This window comes from Mobula hypostoma, chromosome 18 (genome assembly GCF_963921235.1).
Source record: "Mobula hypostoma chromosome 18, sMobHyp1.1, whole genome shotgun sequence".
In the NCBI taxonomy this organism is placed as follows: domain Eukaryota; kingdom Metazoa; phylum Chordata; class Chondrichthyes; order Myliobatiformes; family Myliobatidae; genus Mobula; species Mobula hypostoma.
In genome coordinates, this window is record NC_086114.1 from 27,741,865 (window position 1) to 27,765,672 (window position 23,808).

The window sequence follows — 23,808 nt, forward strand, 5'->3', positions numbered from 1 at the left end:
ATTTTCTGATCTGAATTTAGCAGTAAAATCGGCCTATAAGATCCTGCCTCATCTGGGTCTTTGTCCTTCTTCGGAATAAGCGTGATAAATACTCTCAAGGTTCTTACTCTGGAATATTGATCAATTAGATCTTAGATAAGTGCAATGAAGAGTGCTACATTATTTCAAAGGCCACAAAATTGCTATTTTATTTTTCCCACTGAAACACTGTAGTGGTGATGAGGCAAAAGGATGATATCTTCTGAAACATGGACATTCAACTTCAAGCTAATATTTGGAAAAATCCCGAATGCCATTTAAAGCTATGATCAGGAGGAATATTTGACCCAAAGTGTGGTGACCCTGCAGAATTCTCTAGCAGAAGGTGGAGGCAAAGTTATTCAATATTTTATATTCAAGAAGGTATATACAGTTCTTAGTGCAAAAGGGATGAATGAAAATTTGGAGAAGACGGGAACAAGATTGTGAGGTGGATGATCAGCAATTAGTTGAAAAGTAGAGCAAGTTCACCTCTGGCCACTCTTGCACCTATTTTCTATGCTACTATAAATATTATAAAAGTAAAATCTGTATTCATGATTGCTTAACCTGCAAGGAAGTTAATAAAATATAATTAACTATAATAAGAAATGCTGTATGTCCCTTTACATTCAAGAGCAAAAATCCTGCACTCAGGTATAATGTGAAAAGTAACTGATAGCATTTGACAACCACCACCTTCACCTCAATGATGTAGTCCTTTAATTTATCAGCACAATACATGGTATTTTTTATTTATTTTTAACTAATCAGGGTGTGCCAAAGCTTTTTACTTCCACTGATTAAAACTGGGTTAAAGTTTGTAAGAAGGTAATGGATATGAAGTAATCGGAGCCATAGGACCTGGTACCATTGTGCTTCCTGGGAAACCAAGAGGTGGATCAGCTGCTCAAATATTAATTTACAAATTTGATAGTGGAAATTGATGGGTAATGTTATCTCCTGAACCTTTGACAAGCCTTCCATCAAGGATTCCACACAACCACATCTTGCTTCTTTCCACAGAAGAATTCAACTTCTGTGAACATGCTTCATTTCCATTACTTAAAATAAAAGGTAAAGAGCACAAGAGAATCAGGAACTTAAGTAAAACAAAGATTGTAGTTTAAGTACACACATTTGCAATTACGGAATGATGCCTGGAGGAAGTGCAGATTAAACAGATCTTCACTTCAATATCAACTTCATTCAATATTTATTAAATATTGATCAACTTCAGCTTTGTGAAGGAACTAAACCAGCTGGGAGGGCAAATAGTGAGGAGGAGGAGGATGGGGTCTATAACCACAGGATTCCCATTTTAAACGCTGACAGAAGAAGCAGAAGTGACATTGGCAAAGGATTGCAAAAGAATTATGCTCTGGAGCATATTGCCTGAAATACAATTGGATAAATAGCAGTAATGGAAATCAAAATTGCCTGTTCAAGGGGAAAGAGCAGGCCAGTGGGGGAGAATTGAAAAGGACCATTAAGAAATTAGCTCAGGCACAATGCCATCTTGTTACGTTTGACTATAAGAATACTAAGATATAGCACAATCATAAACATAATCTGTCTTGGCTTTAGATTTATTCTGGATATCATCATGTCTCCCAGGAAAAATGTTTTATTTAATTGCATTACAGAAGGCAAGATCTGTAATCCACTATGCTGAAGTATATTGCAATGCTGATTCCTCTCACTACATGATATTATATTTACATAGGAAAAGTAATGGATAAAACGACTGGGAAAAATTGTAGCCAGTGAATTCTACTAGGGTGTGAAATCATGAGAATCAGTGTCTATAAGGGACTCAGAATCTGGTGAGTTGAAGCCTCTAGGTGCCACCAACTGAGAATCAGTGAGAGTACTCTGAAGCTCCAATCTCAAGGTGAGTGTATTTGTGGAACTTTACCACAGTGTGTGTCAGTCTGTGGGGAACTGTATCCCAGAGAAAATGTATGTGGATCCTGTCCCACAGTAAGTCAATGTCTATAGGCTATCACTCAGATAGAATCAATGTGCGGAACTATACTTCAGTAGAAGTCTGTGTATGTGAATCCCATTGTGTGAAGTGTTGGTTTGGTCCCTAAGGGAGAAAGGGTGTGTTCATGTCTCCTTTGTAGCCACATCAGTTTTTTCTGGCATCAATGTTTCCAGTGTATTACCTGTAACTCAGTTATTCCAGCGTCAGAGAGAAGTACTAATATTCCCATCAGAATGATACACCAGAGTGATACAAATCAGGCTTAGAACAATGACAATTATAAGCACATTTGGATACTTTATTGCAAAAATATGAGTCGCATTTCCTAGCACTGCAATTAAATACCAATTGGTACATAATATTCCAGTTCACATTTCGTAGGCTGTAAAAGCTGTACACATTTTAACAAGAATACATTAGCAATAATATTAAGCACTTCTAAGCAAGACATGTATGAAAGTACAGTAAAAATCTGCAAACCATTTTCTACAATAAAATCTTCAAATCCACAACTGTACACCCGTAACCTTTGTCTTCAGTAATCTTATATATACATGGGGATGTGAACACCAGAAAAATACTTTGTTATATCCTTTTGCCAGTGGCACAATTACTTCCATGTATCTGCAGACAACACAACAGCTTACAGTCAGCATTTACTGTTGACACTTCACAATCGATCTTCAGCAGTCTGGTACATTGGCGAGGCTCTATGAACTTCCATAAAGCAGTATAATGCACATCATATTAACAGATGAGTAGAAGTGCATTGAGGACAATCAGAGTCAATCCCCCGAATCAAGGAGATGGTGGTTGACTTGAACCCTCTGAATATGACCACCTTGTTGCCTCCTAACTTCCTCTAATCATCTGATCTTCATGCAACCAATCTCACTTTCCATTATTTGTCACATCATCATACACACAAGCACTTTAATAATTACATTTCAGCTCCACCCTCCATTATTCTAACAGCACCTCATCCCACTGGCCTTCAATGAAATGCTGTTCATACATCAGACCCACAATCAAATATAGTTTCTAATAAATACATCTCAACAGGACAGTGAATAAAATGTCAATACATTTTAGCTCCTTCATATGTGTTATGAAAAAGAAATGCTCACAACTGGCAAGAAGCAAAGTGTGCAACTAAACAAATCAGAATTGTATTAAACCTACACAGAAAGCTGTATTTATTTGCATAAAGGTTTGTCTTTTAATACACTTTAAATGCACTAACTGATAGAATGGTTTCTGCATGCGAAGTTGACAGTGACTTGCTGCAGAAACGTACATTAAAAGAATGAACAGCTTTCAGAGAGTAACTGATTCTACAGAGGCCTACTGATCCAATCAACTCCTCACTCCATTACTGTAGTAAAACCAATAACCTTACATTAAATAGGAAAATAACTTTGATAAAATATGAGAGAAAAGTAATTAGCCAAAAACATTAAACATCCATAGTCTAAAAACAAAATCGACTGCAGATGCTGAAAATCTGAAACAAAAAAGGTAAGTACTGGTATACTCAGCAGGTCATGCAATATCTGGTAAATAAGAAACTGGGTTAACAATTCAGACTAATGACCTATTGTTAACTCTTTCTCTCTACACTGGGCAGTCCTGTTGATTATCTCCAGCATTTCCTGTTGTCTTTATTTCAAACATCTGGCAGGCAAATTCAAAAACTTTAAGATCACGATTTTGAGATGTTGAAGCCACCAAGCCCTACAAAGAATCTGAGGTTTTTGTTAAGAAATATTGAAAAGGTGGTTTGTCTTATATACTTATTTTAACACAACATATTCCAACAATTAATTTTAAATGGAGTTAAACAGTTGAATTAAATTGTACACTAGAATAACTTCAGAAGACTTCTGGTTTATGACTTGACAACATATAAACTACAGAATGTATTTTGATCATGTGTATTCCACATTCCACATTAGTGTAAAGATCCAACTTATCAGTAACCAGTGACTGGTTGGTAGGATTATATTGCAAAAAATAATTATGTACATCTGCAGGACAGTAGTGCAGTTTCTACATCCAGCATCAGAACTTTAAACTTAATTTCTAAATAACAATGATTTTTTTTTAAATTTGAGCTTTATAATTTAAATACATTCCATCTTTAGCCTTCATTTTTCATTTATACCAGTTATTAAATCACAATTAATTCTCAACATCACAGCTGGTAAGTGACAACTTTTACAGAGTTACTATACATTCAGTTAGTAGCAGTACCAGTCTTTAGTCCTAGCATTAAAGTCTACTTTTTAAGACAATTGCTGTGAAACCCATCATGTGTTTTGGCCTGCCGTCGATTAGAAAGTTCAGTGCTGAGGTTTAAATCGTGCCATGTACAAACTGCAGTTCCGGCAGTAGAACTCACCAGCATCTGTGTGCGCCAGCTGGCACAGAGCACACAGGCGACCCCTAGTGGCAGGCCATGAAGTAGTCTGCTTAGTTGCTGGCCATTTTGTATGTACACCAATACCACTGGTCCTTGTAACAGTCCGGATGGGCAATCCCGTCCTATCACCATGTTGAGGGCGGACATAAACTGCCTTCCTCCAGTCCTCATCGGGAGGTACATCAAGACGGACTGGACCTGGAACATTGGACCGTGTAGACTTCATGCAGGGGTATTTCTGAAGGTCCAAAGTATTTGCCATACTGTTGCTTTTTGGAAGAGTGTTCTGGCCAATGCCATGTCCCAGTCTGTAATGCACAGGAAAAGTGTCAAAATTATCAGGCAGCTCATGCTTGGCTTGGTGCAGTGGTCGACTCAGTGATGTCATGTGAGGCGAAACTTTGCAAAGTTGCTCTGCCCTAGTCTTGTCAGGAAGAACTGCTTGAGTTAGTCTTTGCTTGATTACGTTTTCAACATTAATCTGGTCTTTTCTGATAGGTCTCTGTCCTAAGGTCAATTTCTTCTGTGAACGTGGCAGAGTACCATAGTTCACTGCAACACTCTGGTAGTTCTCGTGGTTGAGAGCTTCACCCCGGTCAAACACAGCCAGAAATTTTTCGATGTTCTTGCCTGTTTTCCCAAAATAACAGTACATGTTAAAACCAGCATGGTGATCATATATAAACCAGCAACAACTACATTCATCGTAACTGATTGAAAGCTCAGTAAAACTGCTGCTTCAATCAATCATTGGCTGAAGTAACAGCAGATCACAAGAATTTCCACAATATTTCCCAAGATGTTGACTTTAGCTGTAGATCTTTTGATTGCTTTGCCACTTACTTGCTCTAAGCACATGAATGGGACATGGAAACAAAATAGGAGCACCCAGATAACCCATGCATTCATAGCAAAAATGCACGAACTCCATACAGATAGTACCCAAGGTCAGAGGTGATCCGATGTACTTGGATCTATGAGGAAGCAGTGCCAACTGCTGAGCCACCAAACTGCTCTATATGCTGTAATAATAATCATTCATGATGCATCAGATGTAATCCACAGCAAGACAGCAATGTATACTTCTAGCCATTACTTACCACAGTATAAAAAACATATGCCATAAGCTTACCAAAAATATTATTTTACAAACATTTTCTGAATGCCAGCAAATGGCTAAGCAAGTTTTAGATTGCATGCAACACACATCAAAGGCCAGGCAGCATCTCTAGGAAGAGGTATAGTCAACGTTTCGGGCCGAGACCCTTCGTCAGGACTAACTGAAGAAAGAGCTAGTAAGAGATTTAAAAGTGGGAGGGGGAGGGGAAGATCCAAAATGATAGGAGAAGACAGGAGGGGGAGGGATGGAGCCAAGAGCTGGACAGGTGATTGGCAACAGGGATATGAGAGGATCATGGGACAGGAGGCCCAGGGAGAAGGAAGGGGGGGGGAACCCCAGAGGATGGGCAAGGGGTATAGTCAGAGGGACAGAGGGAGAAAAAGGAGAGTGAGAGAAAGAATGTGTGTATAAAATTAAATAACGGATGGGGGAGGTGGGGCATTAGCGGAAGTTAGAGAAGTCAATGTTCATGCCATCAGGTTGGAGGCTACCCAGACGGAATATAAGGTGTTGTTCCTCCAACCTGAGTGTGGCTTCATCTTTACAGTAGAGGAGGCCGTGGATAGACATGTCAGAATGGGAATGGGATGTGAAATTAAAATGTGTGGCGATCCTGCTTTCTCTGGCGGACAGAGCGTAGGTATTTAGCAAAACGATCTTCCAGTCTGCGTCAGGTCTCGCCAATATATAGAAGGCCACATCGGGAGCACCGGACACAGTATATCACCCCAGCCGACTCACAGGTGAAGTGTCGCCTCACCTGGAAGAACTGTCTGGGGCCCTGAATGGTGGTAAGGGAGGAAGTGTAAGGGCATGTGTAGCACTTGTTCCACTTACAAAGATATTAGATTGTTGAATTCAAGAGACCTCAGTCAACAATTTCAACACATTAGTTCTTTTATATCTGAAGACTAAGAACTACATGAAACACTGCAATGTGAAAACAACACGAGCTGGACAAGGATCTTATGGACAAACATAAGGACAAATATACATTGAAGATGCAAATGTTAGCATTTTGTAGAAGCAGGATTACCTGAAGCTCTGTTTGCATCACCAGACATGTTGGGCTGCAGTGGATCAGACGAAAGGTGCTGTGGTAGGAAGGGTTGATGTTGAGGGTAAGAGGCTAACACAAGAGGATCAGGGGAGGGGCCCCGGGCTATGGTCAAGGAAGAAGAACTGACTGATCTTTTTCGAGTCTCCACTTCTTTTCTTGGGGTTGCCATTGTTTCCTTGCAACATAAGTGGACATGATAAAATGAAGAGACATTACAGAAAGACACAGGAAATCAAGTGCCTCAAATTTAATCCTCTAAACTTTTGACTATATTGTCCAATTCACTAAGGGTTAATTCAGAAAGTAATATTTTATGTCTTTGTTGCCAGTTGCCACAGGAAGTTTTACTTACGATACTGTGAGGGATAATCACAGGGTTCTCTCGGTTAGCAAGGATAGTTCCACTCATGCTCCGAGCAATACGACGGAAATTTTCTGCACTGTAACTGTCATTTTCCACATTTTCTCTTGGAGCAACCTCATTGAAATGCACCTTGTAAAGCCAGATGTATAAATAAATATTTGGAAGTGAAAAGCTACAGAACTGTCCAAAAATTATGGGAATGCACTGAAATGCACTTGCGTCATGCATTAATTTAACTACTCAATAAGCAGGTCCTATCTAATAATGTACATAACTGCATACAGTCTTAATCTTACATTATTTTCCTTCACATCAACTGGTGGTTTCTTGACCAGCCTTAAAATGTATCCACTGCAGTCCAGAAACAGGTCAATTTAAGATATTGATGAGAAATCTTTGATCTGAAACATTAGATCAGTTGTTCTTTCCACAGATGCAGTTTGAACCTCTGAGTATTTTCAGCAGCTTGCTTTAATTTCATTTCTAAACATTTCATGAGGTGATTTGTGCTGATTAACTTATAGCTTGATTTCAGAATCAGATTTAATATCACCGGGATATGTCATGAAATTTGTTAACTTTACGGTAGCAGTATCATGAAATAAATATAGAGAAACAAACTGAGTTATGTTAAGTGTGTGTATATGTATGTATATATATATATATATATATATAGAGAGAGAGAGAGAGAGAGAGAGAGAGAGAGACACACACACGTTAAAATAAGTAGTGCAAAATAACAGAAATAAAAAAAGTAGTTAATGGGTTCAATGTCCATTTGGAAATCGGATATCAGATAGCAAAGGGGATGAAGTTGTTCCTGAATCGTTGAGGGTGTGCTTTCAGGCTTCTGTACTCCTTCCTGATGGCAACAATGTGAAGAAGACGTGTCCTGCATGGTGGGGATCCCATATGATGGACGCCACCTTCCGAAGGCACCACTCCATAAAAATATCTTGGATACTACGGGGGCCGGAACCCATGATAGAGGTGACTAATTTTACAAGTTTCTGAAACTTATTTTGATCTTGTGTAGTAGCCCCCATCCCCGTACTAGATGGTGACACAGTCAGTCAGAATGCTCTCCACAGTACATTTGTAGAAATTTTCAAGTGCTTTGGTTGACAAACCAAATCTCCTCAAACTTTTAATGAGATATAGCCGCTGTCTTACCTTCTTTATAGCTGCATCAATATGTTGCGTCCAGATTAAGTTCTCAGAGGTACTGACACCCAGGAACTTGAAACTGCTCTCTCTCCACTTCTGATCACTCAATGAGGATTGCTTTGTGTTCCCTCATTTAACCTCCCAGAAGTTCACAATCAGTTCTTTGGTCTTGCTAGTTTCTTTTAACGCAGAGAGTGGTGAGTGCGTGGAATGGGCTGCCAGCAACGGTGGTGGAGGTGGAAACAATAGGGTCTTTTAAGAGACTTTTGGATAGGTACATGGAACTTAGAAAAGTAGAGGGCTACGGGTAACCCTAGTAATTTCTAAGGTAGGGAACATGTTCGGCACAACTTTGTGGGCCGAAGGGCCTGTACGGTGCTATAGGTTTTCTATGTTTCTAATTTTGTGTGCAAGGTTGTTGCTGTGACACGATTCAACTAACTGGCATATTTCCCCGATCAAGCAGCAAGCAGGCATCATTGCTCCATTGCTTAGGCAGCTCTGACTTGCTTCCATATAGATCCTAATGTCATAACTGCCTTCCCAACACAGGCTACAGCAATGATGGAAGAGTACTGTCTCTAAATTGGTGACTGCAATGGTTGTCAACAAAGGCAATAGTGCTGTAGGCAGGAGGCACATCTTTACTGATGAGGAAAATATTAGATAAATATTTTTTTCTTAAAAAGCTACAAATATTTTTTAAATTGACAATGTAAAACAACACCAAATTTTCATTTTAATCTGTTAAATGTCCACTTTATCCTCCATTGTACTATTACTTGCAATTCAACATGCATAGCCTGAGGGAAACTAATTTACCATAAATGATTGAACACAGGGCATTTTATTACATGTAAAAGCAGATAAAATTACTTCAATTTAGAATGAAGTTTATAAAATGAAGAAACGAGGTGCTAGAGAAACTTAGTGCATCAGGCAGCATTTCTGAAAGGAAATGGACAGCTTATAAAAGGAACAATTAGTGTTTTGTCTTACAAAGCTTTCAGTACCTTTGTGCTCACTGGTACAGCTGCTCGATAAGCATTGCGCTCAATCTCTGCAGTTGGGGTCTTTGATCGCCCTCTTTCAGGGAGAGAGGAGTGTTTTCTTGTAGCATTTACTGCAGAAACTAGTGACATAAAATCAAAAACATTTATTTTACTTTAAATGACATAATATAATTAGAGATATGATTTTAATTCATTCGGTCTTCAATGAGTGTATTCCATAATAGTATTCTATATTCCATAATAGTAAACTATTTTTTTCATTTAACAGTATCCTCAAAATATCCACAAAAGATTTCAGCTAATCCTAATAATTCCTATGTAAACCCAGCTATAACATCTAGAAAAGTTCATGGATATGTCTAATAAAGGCTCTGGATCTTTTGGTTACATTTGTGTTCCACTCCAATATTTCTGAACATTGATTACTACAGCAGTAAGTTCGCCAGTCTGTGTGAAATTAGATAAAATATCTAATTAGATAAATTAGATAAAAATATATAGGTAAGGAGTTAGAAACATGGATGGCTGTGCACCCAGAACGAGTGATTGAGAATGTGAGCCAAGCATGAAATTGAGATCAGGAACTGGAAACCAAACCATAACAGGAATTGTAGCTGGGACAGTGGGTGAGCAGGGAGGCTATGGGTAAAGGGGTCCTTTGATTGAAACCATATATATATGCAAGAGAGCAAAGGCATATGTGCTGAAAAATCTGCAAGTGCGGAAATAAGAGAAAAAATTGATTATTTTATTGTTGGTTTTAATTCTGATTTTACTTCATGATGAACTGGCATCTGCAAAAGACATCTGGGAATGAATTGTGAAACAGAATTTAAATTCAACTCTGCCGTCATTTTTTTAATTAAAAAAAATAGCAAATGTGCTTTTAAAATATTCCATTTTAACAGAAAAAACCATCTTTATATATTAGAATCTGTACTAAATATGAAGAATTTCAGATTATTCAATTTAATTACAGCTTTAAGTTCAAGTTTAGGTACATAAATCTAGATGTAAAAAAACTGACAAAAGTGTCCACAAGAGGTCTATTTAGGAAAAATAATTAATTGGCACTTAGCGCCAAAAACATAATGAAACACTGCTTTAGTCTTTTCCGCAGTCATGTGATTGAGTGCAAGAACTTGAGAAGTCAGTCTGCCTTTGCACCATTTTAATCCTCCAAATAAAGGAATGTTTTGGTTGGAAATTAAAGAAATGCACTCAATTTTGCAATCTAATTTTAACACGATTATAAACTCAATTGTTGGCAATATTGTCCTTATTATTAATGTCCAAGATAGATTCAGGTCTAGGTTTAGAATCCATTATGTGATGCGAAACAAAGACAATTTTTATTAAGCATATTTAAGATGCCTTTAGAAGTACCAGCTAAAATAGCTCCATCACCATAAGATGAGCATCTTCCTCATTTAACGCTGCTCGTTAAGTAACCACCAGCTACTCAAGCTTCTTTATTTCGTCAGCTGCTAAAGCTCTCAATTGTTATGCCCATATTTCAATAGTCCAATAAATCTCTAGCCAAACACCCTCAATCTATTCTGCAAACTTGCTGTGCATATCCTAACTCACACCAAGTTCTATTTATCCATCATCCAGCACTTTGTGGCCTACTGGGTTCTCAGTTAGGCAAAAGCACGATTTTAAATTGCCATGCTTTCTTTCAAATTCATTCATGGTTTTGCCTCTTTCCTGTCTCTCTTTTCCCTGTGAGCAACTGAGATATTTGTATTCTCCAGTTTGGTCTCTACCAAATTTAATGTCTCCAGTATGTCATCAGCTCCCACAATTTTAAGCTCAGAAATTCCCTCAATAAAGCTCTCTTCTTTTATTTATTTAAAATGCTCCTTTAAAGCCTGCCTCTTCGATTAAGCTTTTGGTCTTGGTTTCCTAGTTTCTCATTCTGCAGCTTGGCATTTGATTCCATTTAATAATAGACTCCCATGAGCAAGTCCAGGATGTACAAGTAATTAAATTTGGTCATAATCAAAATGGACAAAAGTTATGAATTTATTCAGGGCTGCTTTACTGCTTTACAATAGGTGAACTACTGAATGGGGAAACTAGAACTGAATCAGGTATAAAAGTGGTACATGGATTTGGGTGGTTTCAATATATTTAGGGGCAAAAAAGATTGAAAGTAAAGTAGTAGTTTGCAAATAAAAGACCTTTTTTTTGCAGCAGAGTATTGACAGTAGTTCACAGTACTCTGAATGCTAGGTGGAATCAATAAGCTACATGCCTACGTAGGTGCAAGGAAATAGAACTGTGATAAAAGTAAATGTGAGGACGAGGAAATCAAGAATTCTTCTTCTTTAGCACAGTCGAGATTCCTTGAATAATTTGCAAAACAGTGAAATAGACATGAGGCTACCCAGTTATGACAAGTTTTAATTCACGTTTTACTGCAATCTAGCAATCAATCTTTTCAGGAAACTCACTGGTTCCTTCTCAGAGCTTAAACAAGATCTTCAATCCTGAAGTAATTGGTCACTAATTACTGAATACTATAAACAGTACATTCAAAGTTTAGTCATAGTTTCGATAAAATAGGAAGAGGTATTTTTCATTCATATGTTGCACCTTCTTACCTGGTTTTGTGCTATTTTGCTTGGTGGCCTTCTCAGCCGATTGTCTACTTGGTAGGTATCTTCTACTCTCGGAAGCTTGCAGACTTGCTTGATAAAGGGATTCCAACTCTGAAAACTCAAGTTCCAGGTCTTGATTTTTATTATCAATCAACTGCACTTGTTGCCCATGACCATGCAAGTCTTGTTGTTCACTGCTTTGGCAAACCGACTGAGGCACATAGTGTTCTCTAATATCATCAATCCGTTGGTCTACAGCTACAGGAGGACTCGTGGAATACCCAAGCTGCTGCCTCATTGGCACAGAGTTGTTGTTAGAACAGGCTTCTCTGAAAAGTGACTGGACAGTGTTTAGGCATCTTTGTTTATATATCTCATCTGTCAGAGGATCAGATGAAGAACCTGGTCTTTCCGAGAGACAGCTCAGATCTCTTGCAGCAGTGTTAGTCTTTGCTCTATAGGAAGGAACAGACACCTCAGCTTTACAATCTAAAGGTCCATCTGAAACCTGGGGAGAATATAAGCTCTCACTAGGCCACTTTGCACTGTCCAACTGATCCTTGCCCTGAAGAATTACTACCTGTTGATTAATATTCAGAGGTAGCTGCAAAACTTCCTGATCAATTTTCTTTGGCCAAAAATTGGAATATGCTCTTTTATAATTGCCATCACCACTTTCCTGTCCCAACCTGGTATTTAATCTTTGAATTGGTGCTATCATTGACTTTACATTACCCATATCAACTGCTGGCTTGAGCTTTGGTGAAAGGGCACCTTCAATCTCTGAGTCGAACTCCAAATTCAAATCGCTTCTGTGCGATTCATGGGTAGACGACGGTGCAGGAAACCAGTTCAAGTTTGTAGAAGACAAGGTTGTACACTGAGATATACTGGAGTCAGTTGTGTTATATTCAAGTTGTTTTGAACTGAAATGCACAGGAGGATTGTTCTTTGGATACTTAAGCATTCCATCCTTTTGTGTTAACGCCTGACTGTGGGGAGATGATGATGAAAATGTGTGACTCACATCTCCATGTTCAGCAGTAAGCAAAGGTAAAGAGCCATGTTTGTTCATTTTCAGTTTGTGATCAAGTGGAAAACAATTCAATGACTCTTCATTCATCAGATCATCATTATTATTCAATTGATGAACATCCATTGTACCCCTTATACATTTCTCCTCCATCTTCTCCCCTGGAACCCAATTGTAGTTGTGAAGAGTTGGAAGCTCATAGGTATTTTGAGCAAATTGGTTCTGTTTCAGTTCAGGAGTCAATGTAGCAGAAGCTTGGCCATGCGATTCGGAGTGAGGGCTGTGTAACCGGGGTGTTTGCTGGACTTGTAGTTGATGATGGGAGGCAGGAAAGACTGGGGAAGATTTGGGCCTGTGGTCTGGCTCACTGATGGGTTCCATTACTCTCTCTGATGCTAACAGTATTTGGACCTGGCCAGCCTGCATACTGAAATAAAGAATGGCATTAGTTCCAAAATTTAGTTCTGAATATTATTCAATGCCCACACACAGCACACTTAATGCTTTTCTTTACCAATAAATTAATTTAATTAATCTCTATATTTAAAATTGTATATCAGAATCCAATTGATTATAGAAAGAGTCATCCTGCATTCAACTTGAATTGCTCAGAAAGAGTGGAAAAAGTTGAAATCAACTCAGGTCAAAATGCATGAGAAAATGAAAACCACATATGTTCTGCAGTGGAGTCTCCATGCACATTTCAAAATCCCATTTTGCAAATATGATTAAAAGGTTAGAAATCATTATAAACAACAAAAGAGGCAGCCAACACCACATAACCCTTTGTTCAAATCTTTTAAATTTATAAAGTTATGAATGCATGACTTAATATTTGTTCTATTGCAATTTTAGATCCAAAGAAGTGGTATTCTTTAAATCAGTGCAAGTGCCATGATACCACAGAGGTTCTACAGGTTACTTTTTATACATGGCACCTTAAGAAAATTTCAAAATACACTTACTTAAATAAGGCTAATTTTTATGTCTTATTTCACAGGATAGCTTCCTTGATGCTCAAATTGCATTTATCTGATATCATGCCCCTCTTAATCCTAAAGATACTACCTTTTGCATTCAGTCACAGGATCCCCAGGTGGAGGGGAGTGGATGGTTTGTTGCATGCTCTCCTGCAGACTTCGAATCTTCTTCATGCAAATATGCAGCTTCTTATCAGCAAGGGCTCTGCTGTGTGTGATGGTATTGCCTTCATGCATAGCAAGTCTTAGTTTAGCTAAAATGCAAAACAGCAGAAAAAAAATGCACACGCAGACCCAAACAACATGCAGTTGTAAAATAGAAATATGAGAAATTCACAAAATGCGCTGATGAAATGTTAGTGGTGTTTGTAAGTAATCTATTAACAATGCTGTTACAGAAAAAGTTGTTTGCAAACAAGAACTTATCCAACATCAAAACAAATGATGAATGTGTCATATCTTATGAGGAATACACATGACTCCACATAACTAAGCGAAAGCCAAATGAAAAGCAAAGTGAATGAGAAGCACAAACATTACTTTTCAACCAAAAATGCTAAAAAACATGGAAGTGTTCAAGAGCATGAAGGAAATGTGCAATCATATTTACCTAATTTGCAGTATTGAGAATCTGTATTTTCAATCAATATCAAACACTAAGAGTTTTAAACTACCAGTTAGCTTCAACGGAACTATAGAAATTTTGAACATCTTTGGCTTAAACAAAATGAAAAGTTGAAAATCAACTGTTTTAAGCACAGAGCAACACACACAAAACCATGGAGGAACTCAGCAGGTCAGGCAGTGTCTAAGGAAATGACTAAGCAGTTGATGTTTCAGGCCAAGACCATTCATCAGGATCCGAAACGTCCCAGCCTGAAACATTAATTGTTTATTCACTTCCATGGATACTGCCTGACCTGCTGAGTTCCTCCAGCATTTTGTGTGTATTGCTCTGCATTTGCAGCATCTGCAGAATCTCTTGTGTTTATGTTTTAAGCACATTTTAGAATAAACATTAAGAAAGCTATTAATTGTTCTGAACAAAATGATAAGACACTGGTTCTACATACTGTATTAATTTGAAAATTCAGATACTCTTGTCATTTCAGAATAAAAACTCTCCATAAAATATTTAATGAAAAGACTTCAAAACCATTTTTTAAGCATGTAGTATTTCCAATTGGCAACTGGTATGCATATAAAGAAAAAAAGTGAGCAACTGATTCACTTTCTAGCCAAGTGAAGGATCTCATAACTGGTTAGCATAGCTTTTAGTCTGCAAGCAGCAGAGGCAGTTAGGGTTACTTACACACAGCTTCATTGCAGAGATTGAGCGCTGCAGCCAAGTCATCCTTTTGTTCAAGATGGAAAGACTGTTCTAATAGAGAGTCTACCTCCTGCAATGACCTCTCAAACTTGTCAGTCTTCCCTGCAGAAGCAACACCAGGGTATTTTTTTTCCACATGCACATAATTAAACATTTACTGCAATCCAGTATCAAAACATAGCATCGGCTGATAAACTAATTTTCAACATTTTATAAATTCGCCTTTATCAAAACTTTAGTAAAAATTTCAAACTAGTGAGAGAAAATTATAAACATATTCTAGTCTACAAATTTCCCTCCCCAAAATTCAATCAAGTTCAAACCCAGTAATCAGTATATGGTGACCTTAAGGGACAGTAAATGTTAAAAGACTATGATGTGGTTTAATGACCTCTATTGCAAATACTCAATCTGAGAAAAGTCACACAATCGGCAAGGAATGAGAATAGACGGGTTCCTTCTCAGAATCCAGAAAAATAAATACAGAAGTGACCACCTCTGCTTCTGCAGTTTTGGAGAGATAACCTATTAATAATGCAGTGGAAATTAGTGACCTGGAAGTGCTAGAAGTATGGATCATACTGCACTAAAGAGTACATAAACTCCAGTCCTGCACTATACACAGCCTTGGATGATTCAGTAAACTGCAACATTAAAACAGCTCTATTAAAGCAGAAAGACAGAAAATTACCAAAGAGTAATCCAATGACAATCAGGTCAGGTACATTGTAAAGCCATTTAGGGGAAATAGGGAGATATGGAAATGGTCCAAAATAAGGAAGAAAGAATAAATTCCTTTATGTTCAAATGACAAGTTTCCCATTTATTCAAGGCTATTCAAGTGACTAACTACAGTAAAACACAAGTAAATTACCTAAGTTTCATTAAGATTATGCAACTTAACATAATTTGCATAATAGATGCCACAGTAGCATAGCAGTTAGCATGACACTATTACAGCTCAGTGTCAGAGGTCAGAGTTCAATCTCAGCATCCTCTGTAAGGCGTCTATACGCCCTTCCTGAGGAATGCATGGGTTTTCTCCAGGTGCTCCTGCTTCTTCCCACAGTCCAAAGATGCACCGGTTGATAGGTCAACTGACCATTTTAAATTGATTAGCCTACGATTAATCAGGGGCTGCTAGGCAACACTGCTTGAAGGGCCAGGAGGACCTACTCCACACTGAGGTGGCAGTTCTCCAATATTGAGACAAATTTCAAATGCATGTAAATGCAATACTTGTAAGGCACCAAAACACATTATACTGATAGTTGAGGTATTTCCCCTTCAGTTTGTTTTTACCCCCAACATGCATGAATTTTATAACTATAAATCTTGATAGCATACAGACAAAAATACAGAAGTAGTTTTCTTGTAAGATTTCTTTGAGTCATATTGGAAGATTTTGTTCTGCAAGCCAGTCATTAATCTTTTAAAGCAAAATGGAAATTTACTAGTACAACTAATTCCGGCTACCAAGTTCTGCTCTGTGATTTGAAGCTGAATGAGCTCTTCTGTGAGATTCATCTTTCCTTACAATTGCATGGAATTTCTCACATGTTCTGTAGATTGCATGTTATTAATCAGGTGAACAAAAAGTGAAATTCAGAAATCAATGGATTTAAATGCAATCATATGCATCAATACCACAGGGGACATGTAGGAGAGCCTGTAATGACATTATGACAATACCAGAAAAATGAGGAGCATAATATTTTTAACAGCTCTCTAAAATGGAAGAGGCAAACATCAAAAACTGCAAAGATCAAATTTGAAAGGATTGCCTTCAGATTGTATATGTCTATTGTGATAGTTTTTTTTAAAAAAAGGCTTAGAACTTTTAAACATTAATTCAATTCTGTTCAAATCAGCTTCCAACAAATATTGTATTACAGGGTGTAGACCAAACAGCAGGGAAACACTCACCCTGATTTTGTAGTTCATCCAGGTCCATGAATTTGCTAGGCCGTGGGTTGAATACCATTGCTGCTTCCTTTTCCCTCAATTTCTTTCTCCTCAGTTCCTCCTCTTTAGTTCTTCTTTTAATCTCCTCTTCCAGCTCATCTAATTCACTTCGCAAGGGATTACTGTGATTTTCAACTGAATGAAGAACATATAAAATTGTCACCACCATTATAAACATTTTACTCATAAAACATTACTATTTCCAGAAAGTACTGAAAGAGTTACAGTGTGCACATTTTTAAAGCACTGTACAATTTTGAATAAATATGAAGGTATGCATGTATTTTAAGGTGGATCGGAGCTGGGGCTGCAAACTTTACCTGCGGCTCAAAATGCCTAACAAGAGCTTTTGGTGCATTTTCTTTTACGTGAAATTTGGTACTGCATTACATTTATATGTCTAGTCATCAACAATTAAACTGCTGACAGGCACCATGAACCCTCATCTTAACAATGATAGTGTCTAGCAGATGATTGCTATTTGTAACCATATTCTGGCAGAAGTGCCAAGTAGGTAATGATTAACTGTGTTATCACTCCAAAATTACCCAGCTATAGCCATTAGCTAGCAAATTCCACGAAGAGGTACCATAAACCTGCAATGATTATTTTGTGATGTTGTAAGTGTTGTTGCTGCCTCTGAATTTATTTTCAGGGAGCAGGATATTTCAAGAGCATTTAGAGGCTTTTTTGTCTGATGCTAGCACATCAAATGGCAAGCTTTCTTACTCAAGCAAGTTCTCAGGGTATCTAATTTAATCTTGTTCAGTACCACCACAGATAGTAAAAATTGGAAAAGATTAGCTCCAATTTTTAGTTTCATACTTGTCCGCCTAGTGAGGAAGAAAGAATGGGAAAGAATCTAGGCTAAATATAATTTCTAAATATTGAAAAGAGAAAAGCTAAGTGAAGACCAAGAGAAATATAAGTGAGATATAATTCTCATAAAATTACACAAGATCTTCATTGTTAAAACTAATGGCTAGACAGCAAAATAAATTTTAAAAAATTATTATAATCTCTCCCAAATCCAATATTTTGTCTAGACATCAGTACATAACTAATTTGAACCATCAATAGGCATGGTGTCAAGTTCCAGTGTTAAGTGCAAGTGGGGATTAACGAACTTGTATTCTCGTTCTCATCAACTATACCAAGTATTTGTCAAAGGCAGCTGCTGTACTGCTCTTCCAAGAATACCATTAACCAGCAGACACTGAAGGTCAATGTTTCTACCATTCAGAGACATGAAAGCTTTCCTAAGTATCTACACAGTACAAAACAGAACTGAAACACGTGGTGAGCTCATCCTAATGTATTTAGCACTATACTTCTATTTCTAGCATGAAATCAGTACATTTCTCTAACATAATTTAACTCGCTGATTCTACTTGTCTCTCAGCAAAATTAATAACGCATTAGAGTGAAAAAAGATCATTACACTAAACACCATCCTGAACTGTTAGAAATGAAATTTAGCTCAGAAGCGATTGTGGGCACCGAAAGACTTTCAACTGTGCTTTTCAAGACCTCAGAATATCCCAAAACACTTAAGGACATTTTTGACGTTTAATCATGATTTTCATGACATAAACTATGCACAGAACAATGTCACAAACAATAATGTAACAAATGCCCCATTTGACATCCAATTTATGTCATGTGAAGATTTCCAAACAATCCAGACCCCTCACAGCCTGCTAGTCATCAACTACAGCTCAAACATCAATACCACAACACCAAAAAAAGCTTATCTCTAAAATTCTGAACCTTGGCATTAAGGACGAGACTTCCTGATTGGCATACCATTTCATCTACCCCAACCTCAACACTGGTGCTCCTCAGGGTTTTGTGCTGAATCTTTGTTCCACTCACTGCATTCCTAGCAGTGTGTGGCCAAAGTACAGCACCAGCTCAATCTTTACATTCATCAGTGATTTTACTGTTAGCAATCAAATCATCAACAATGATCAGATGGAACTTTGTGTCATGGTATCATAATAACAACCTAGCCCTTAAAATAAAAAGATGAGGGAATCTGATGCTGACCTAAGGAAAGTTGGGGATGGGGGTGAGAGGGGTGCTTGATGAATGTAACCCTACCCTCATCAACTGGCCTGCTGTAGAAATGGCTGACATCTTAAAGTACTTTGATATCCACGTCATCAGCAACCTCACCTCGTCTTGATGAGCCGCACAGAGTCATATGAAAGCACTAAGTTAGAACATGATACGCGTCTTCCCCAGTTACAACTACCTGCACAGCATAAATGAGTGTTTAGGACACAGGTAGTATGGATTCATCAACTATAGGAAGACTACAAGTATCCTCTGCTGTTGTAACTTGGGGAAGACTTCAAGGAAAGAATAACGCCTTCCCAATCCCTCCTTTGAACCACAGTACATCAAGTGGTCATCAAACTTAAATTGAATGTTTTATATAATCAAGTGGAAATTGAGCAGCCACTCTGTTCCTATAAACTAGTATTTTTTTCCACAGCGAAAATAATCTGGAGGTAGAAGAATCAACAGCTGCTTGCAGTCCACAACATCCAAATATAATGAGTTGCAGTGCTCAAAGCATTTCTTTCTCATTTCCATCTTCAAAGCAATGCTATAGAACAGTTCAAGTGTTAAGCCACAATTCATTCATCAGTTATCTGGAAGTTCACTTTGATTGTAACAGCTGAACTACACAGTGTAGTTCAAACATGCTAGCCACCCATATTCCAAGTGCTCCAGCTTAAAATATCAAGTTTATTCATCGCGAATTTAAGCTCTCATGAAGGAAGGACCGCCTTCCTCTTCTGTGGTGCTCAGTGGCTTCAAGATATGCTGTATGGGGGCAAAGCACCAGCCATCGCTACTTTCCTCCACTAGATGGTGCATTACCTTTTTCTGTGAATTACTGTCACATACAATATTTTACCACAGATGACAATGGCTTAACAACAGGCCACTAGACCACATGCAGAGAACTGAGAAAAGGTGAATGACTAAGCAAGTCACCATGGCACAAGATTTTAATGATCAAGGCCAGTTCTGATGAATAAGAGAGAATCTGTGGCTGGACTCAATCTGCATACAAGTGGTGAATAAAAAATACAACATTTACAATGTGAAATAATAAAGATATGGGGTACAAATTACAACAGGAGATAGAAAAGGCATGTAAAAGGGCAATGTTACAAAAGTCATGGATGATTTCAATATGCAGATACATTCGGAAAATCCAGTTGGTGCCTGATCCAAAGAGATTAAATTTGTAGAATGCCTATGTAATGGCTTTTCAGAGCAGCTTGTGGATAAGCCCACGAGGAGAAAGGTAATTTTGGATTGGATGTTGTGTAACGAACCAAATCTGATCAGGGAGCTTAAGGTAACGGAACTCTTAGGAGCTAATGATCATAATATGAGAGAAATCACCCTGTAGTTGAGAGCGAGAAGCTAAAGTCAGATGTATCTCTATTACAGTGAAGTAAAGTGGCAGGAGAGAAGAGCTGGCCAAAGTTGATTGGAAGGGGACACTAGCAGCAGGGATGATAACAGACCAGCAATGGCTGGAGTTTCAGGGAGCAATTCAGAAGGCACAGGTTAAATACATACCAAAGATGAAGAAGTATTCTAAAGGGAGGATAACACAAATGTAGCTGACAAGAAGTCAAAGGCAGCATAAGAGAGGGCTGCATAAGAACTGAGAGGGCATATAATGTAACAAAACTGAATGGTAAATTAGAGGATTTGGAAGCTTTTAAAAACCATCAGAAGGCAACTAAAAAATCATAAAGAAAGAAAAGATTAAATATGAAGGGAAGGTGATCAATAATATCAAAGATAATATAAAAAGTTTTTTCAGATATAAGAGTAAAAGACAGGTAAGAATGGATAATGGACAGCTGGAAAATTATACTGCAGAAGTAGTAATGGGGGACAAAGAAATGGCGGTCAAGCTTAACAAGTACAGGTGCACATTCCTTTATCCGAAATTCTGAAATCCAAAAAGCTCCGAAAACCGAAGTTTTTTTTCGCCAACAGCTGACGTCACTCAGGTGTGATGTGGCAGCACTAGCAGGGGCCGCCAGACGTCATTTGTGGTTTAGCGCTCGTACTGGTTACACGTGCATTTGCTGTTCGCTGATATTTTCTGTTCACTGTTGACTTTGCGTTTAATTTCACTGTGAAAATGTCAAAAAGAGCTGCAGATACCCCTATGGGTAACAATGAGAAAAGGAGAAGGAAGCATCTATCATTATCAATAACACAGAAAGTGGAATTATTGCAGAAGCTTGATCGTGGTGTGTCTGTGCGGCATCTTACTAAAGAAAATAGTGTCGGAACTACCACTGTATATGATTTAAATAAACAGAAAGACAAGTTACTGAAGTGTTATAGTGACAATGATGGTCTACATTTATTCCAATAAGTCATTTACCATGTGTTTTATTCGGTTTGTTTGAAGCTGTATATTTTTATGTTTTATTGAATGTTTTTGTTGGAAATAATATTTTTTCTTGTCATTATTCCCTAAACAATACAGTATAGCAACTATTTACATAGCATTTACATTGTATTAGGTATTATAAGTAATCTAGAGATGATTTAAAGTATACAGGAGGATGTGAGTAGGTTTGGTGCGACGCTGGGTCCTAAAGTCCGCCGCACTAAGAAAGGTTAAATAAGGGACTTGAACATAAGTGTTTTTTTTTGGTATCGGCGGGGGGGAGGGGGTCTGAAATCCGAAAAAATTCTGAATTCTGAAATGCAACTGGCCCCAAGGATTTTGGATAAGGGATTGTGGACCTGTATTTTGTGTAAATTTTCACTGTGGAAAACACTAGCAGTATGCCAGATATTTCGAGTGTCAGGGGACAGAAGTGAGTGTTGTTGCTATTACTAAGGTGATGCTTGGGAAGCTGAAAGGTCTGAAGATAGATAGGTCACCTGGACCAGGTGGTCAACACCCCAGGGTTTTGAAAGAGGTAGTTGAAGAGATTATGGAGACATTAGTAATAATCTTTCAAAAATCACTCGATTTTGAATTGGTTCCAGAAGACTGGAAAATTGTCACTCCACACTCTTTAAGAAGGGAGGGAAGCAGATGAAAGGAAATTATAGGCAGGTTAGCCTGACTTCAGTGGTTCGAAAGATGTTGGAGTCCATTACTGAGGATGAGGTTTCTGGATACTTGGAGGCTCATGATAAAACAGGCCAGAATCAGCATGGTTTCCTTAAGGAGAAATCTTGCTTGACGAATCTGTTGCAATTCTTTGAGGAGATAAAAAGCAAGATAGACAAAGAAGAGTAACTGGATGTTGAATACTTGGATTTTCAGAAGACCTTTGACAAGAGGGTGCTCAACAAAACAAGAGCCCATGGTATTACATGAAAGATACTAGCATGGATAAAAGATTGGTTGACTTGCGGGAGGCAAAAAGTAGGAACAAATGGGGTTATTTCTGGTTGGCAGCCAGTGACTAGTGGTATACCACAGGGGTCTGCATTGGAACCACTTCTTTTCACGTTATATGCCAATGATTTGGATGACGGAACTGATGGCTTTGTAGCCAAGTCTGCGGATGATACGAAGATAGGTGGAGGTGCAGCTAGTGTTGAGGAAGCAGAGAATCTGCATAAGGGCTTAGATAGTTTGGGAAAATGGGCAAAGAAGTGGCATACGGAATATAGTGTAAGGAAGTGCATGATCATGCACTTTGGTAGAAGGAATAGATGTGAAACTATGTTCTAAACAGGGAGAAAATTATACTCAGAGGTGCATATTTCTTGTGCAGGATTTCCTTGAAGTTAACTTGCAGGTGGAAATGGTAGCAATGTTAGCATTCATTTCAAGAGAACTAGAATATAAGACCATCAGATATGAGAGCAGAAACAAGCCAGTCGGCCCACTGAGTCTGCTCTGCCATTCAATCATGAGCTAATCTAATTCTTCCTGTCATCCCCACTCCCCTGCCTTCTTCCCATATCCTTTGATGTCCTGGCTAATCAAGAATCTATCTATCTCTGCCTTAAATGCATCCAATGACTTGGCCTCCACAGCTGCTCATGGCAACAAATTCCACAGATTTACCACCCTCTGACTAAAGTAATTTCTCTGCATCTCTGTTCTAAATGGATGTCCTTCAATCCTGAAATCGTGCCCTCTTGTCCTAGAATCCCCTACCATGGGAAATAACTTTGCTATATCTAATCTATTCAGGCCTTTTAATGTTCAGAATGTTTCTATGAGATCCCTCCTCGTTCTCCTGAACTCCAGTGAATACAACCCAAGAGTTGCCAAACGTTCCTCATACTGTAACCCTTTCATCCCCGGAATTATTCTCGTGAATCTACTCTGAACCTTCTCCAATGTCGGTATATCCTTTCTAAAATAAGGAGCCCAAATCGGCACGCAATACTCCAAGTGTGGTCTCATTAGTGTCTTATAGAACCTCAACATCACATCCCTGCTCTTATATTCTACACCTCTAGAAATGAATGCCGACATTGCATTCGCCTTCTTCAGTACCGATTCAATCTGAAGGTTAACCTTTAGGGTATCTTGCACAAGGACTCCCAGGTCCCTTTGACTCTCTGCATTTTGAATTCTCTCCCCATCAAAATAGTCTGCCTGTTTATTTCTTCCACCAAAATGCATGACCATACACTTTCCAACACTGTATTTCATTTGCCACTTCTTTGCCCATTCCCCTAAACTATCTAACTCTCTCTACAGGCTTTCTGTT

At 38.2% G+C, this 23,808-nt stretch overlaps 1 protein-coding gene across 4 annotated transcripts in view; it reads right to left on the reverse strand.

Annotated features, from left to right (window-relative positions):
• Positions 1-2,296: 2,296 nt before the first annotated feature.
• Positions 2,297-23,808, reverse strand: part of usp54a (ubiquitin specific peptidase 54a) — a 144,199-nt gene continuing 122,687 nt past the window's right edge. For 2 of the 4 annotated variants that reach the window (XM_063070633.1, XM_063070634.1), the window contains exons 15-22: positions 17,030-17,203; positions 15,086-15,205; positions 13,862-14,027; positions 11,764-13,220; positions 9,155-9,273; positions 6,963-7,103; positions 6,587-6,785; positions 2,297-5,060 (exon numbers count right to left, since the gene is read on the reverse strand). In XM_063070633.1, the coding sequence (XP_062926703.1) occupies positions 4,351-5,060; positions 6,587-6,785; positions 6,963-7,103; positions 9,155-9,273; positions 11,764-13,220; positions 13,862-14,027; positions 15,086-15,205; positions 17,030-17,203 (3,086 nt within the window). In that variant the 3' untranslated portion in view covers positions 2,297-4,350. Of the gene's footprint in view, positions 5,061-6,586; positions 6,786-6,962; positions 7,104-9,154; positions 9,274-11,763; positions 13,221-13,861; positions 14,028-15,085; positions 15,206-17,029; positions 17,204-23,808 lie in introns of those variants that run through there. The other 2 variants (XM_063070636.1, XM_063070637.1) reach the window with 2 other exon arrangements.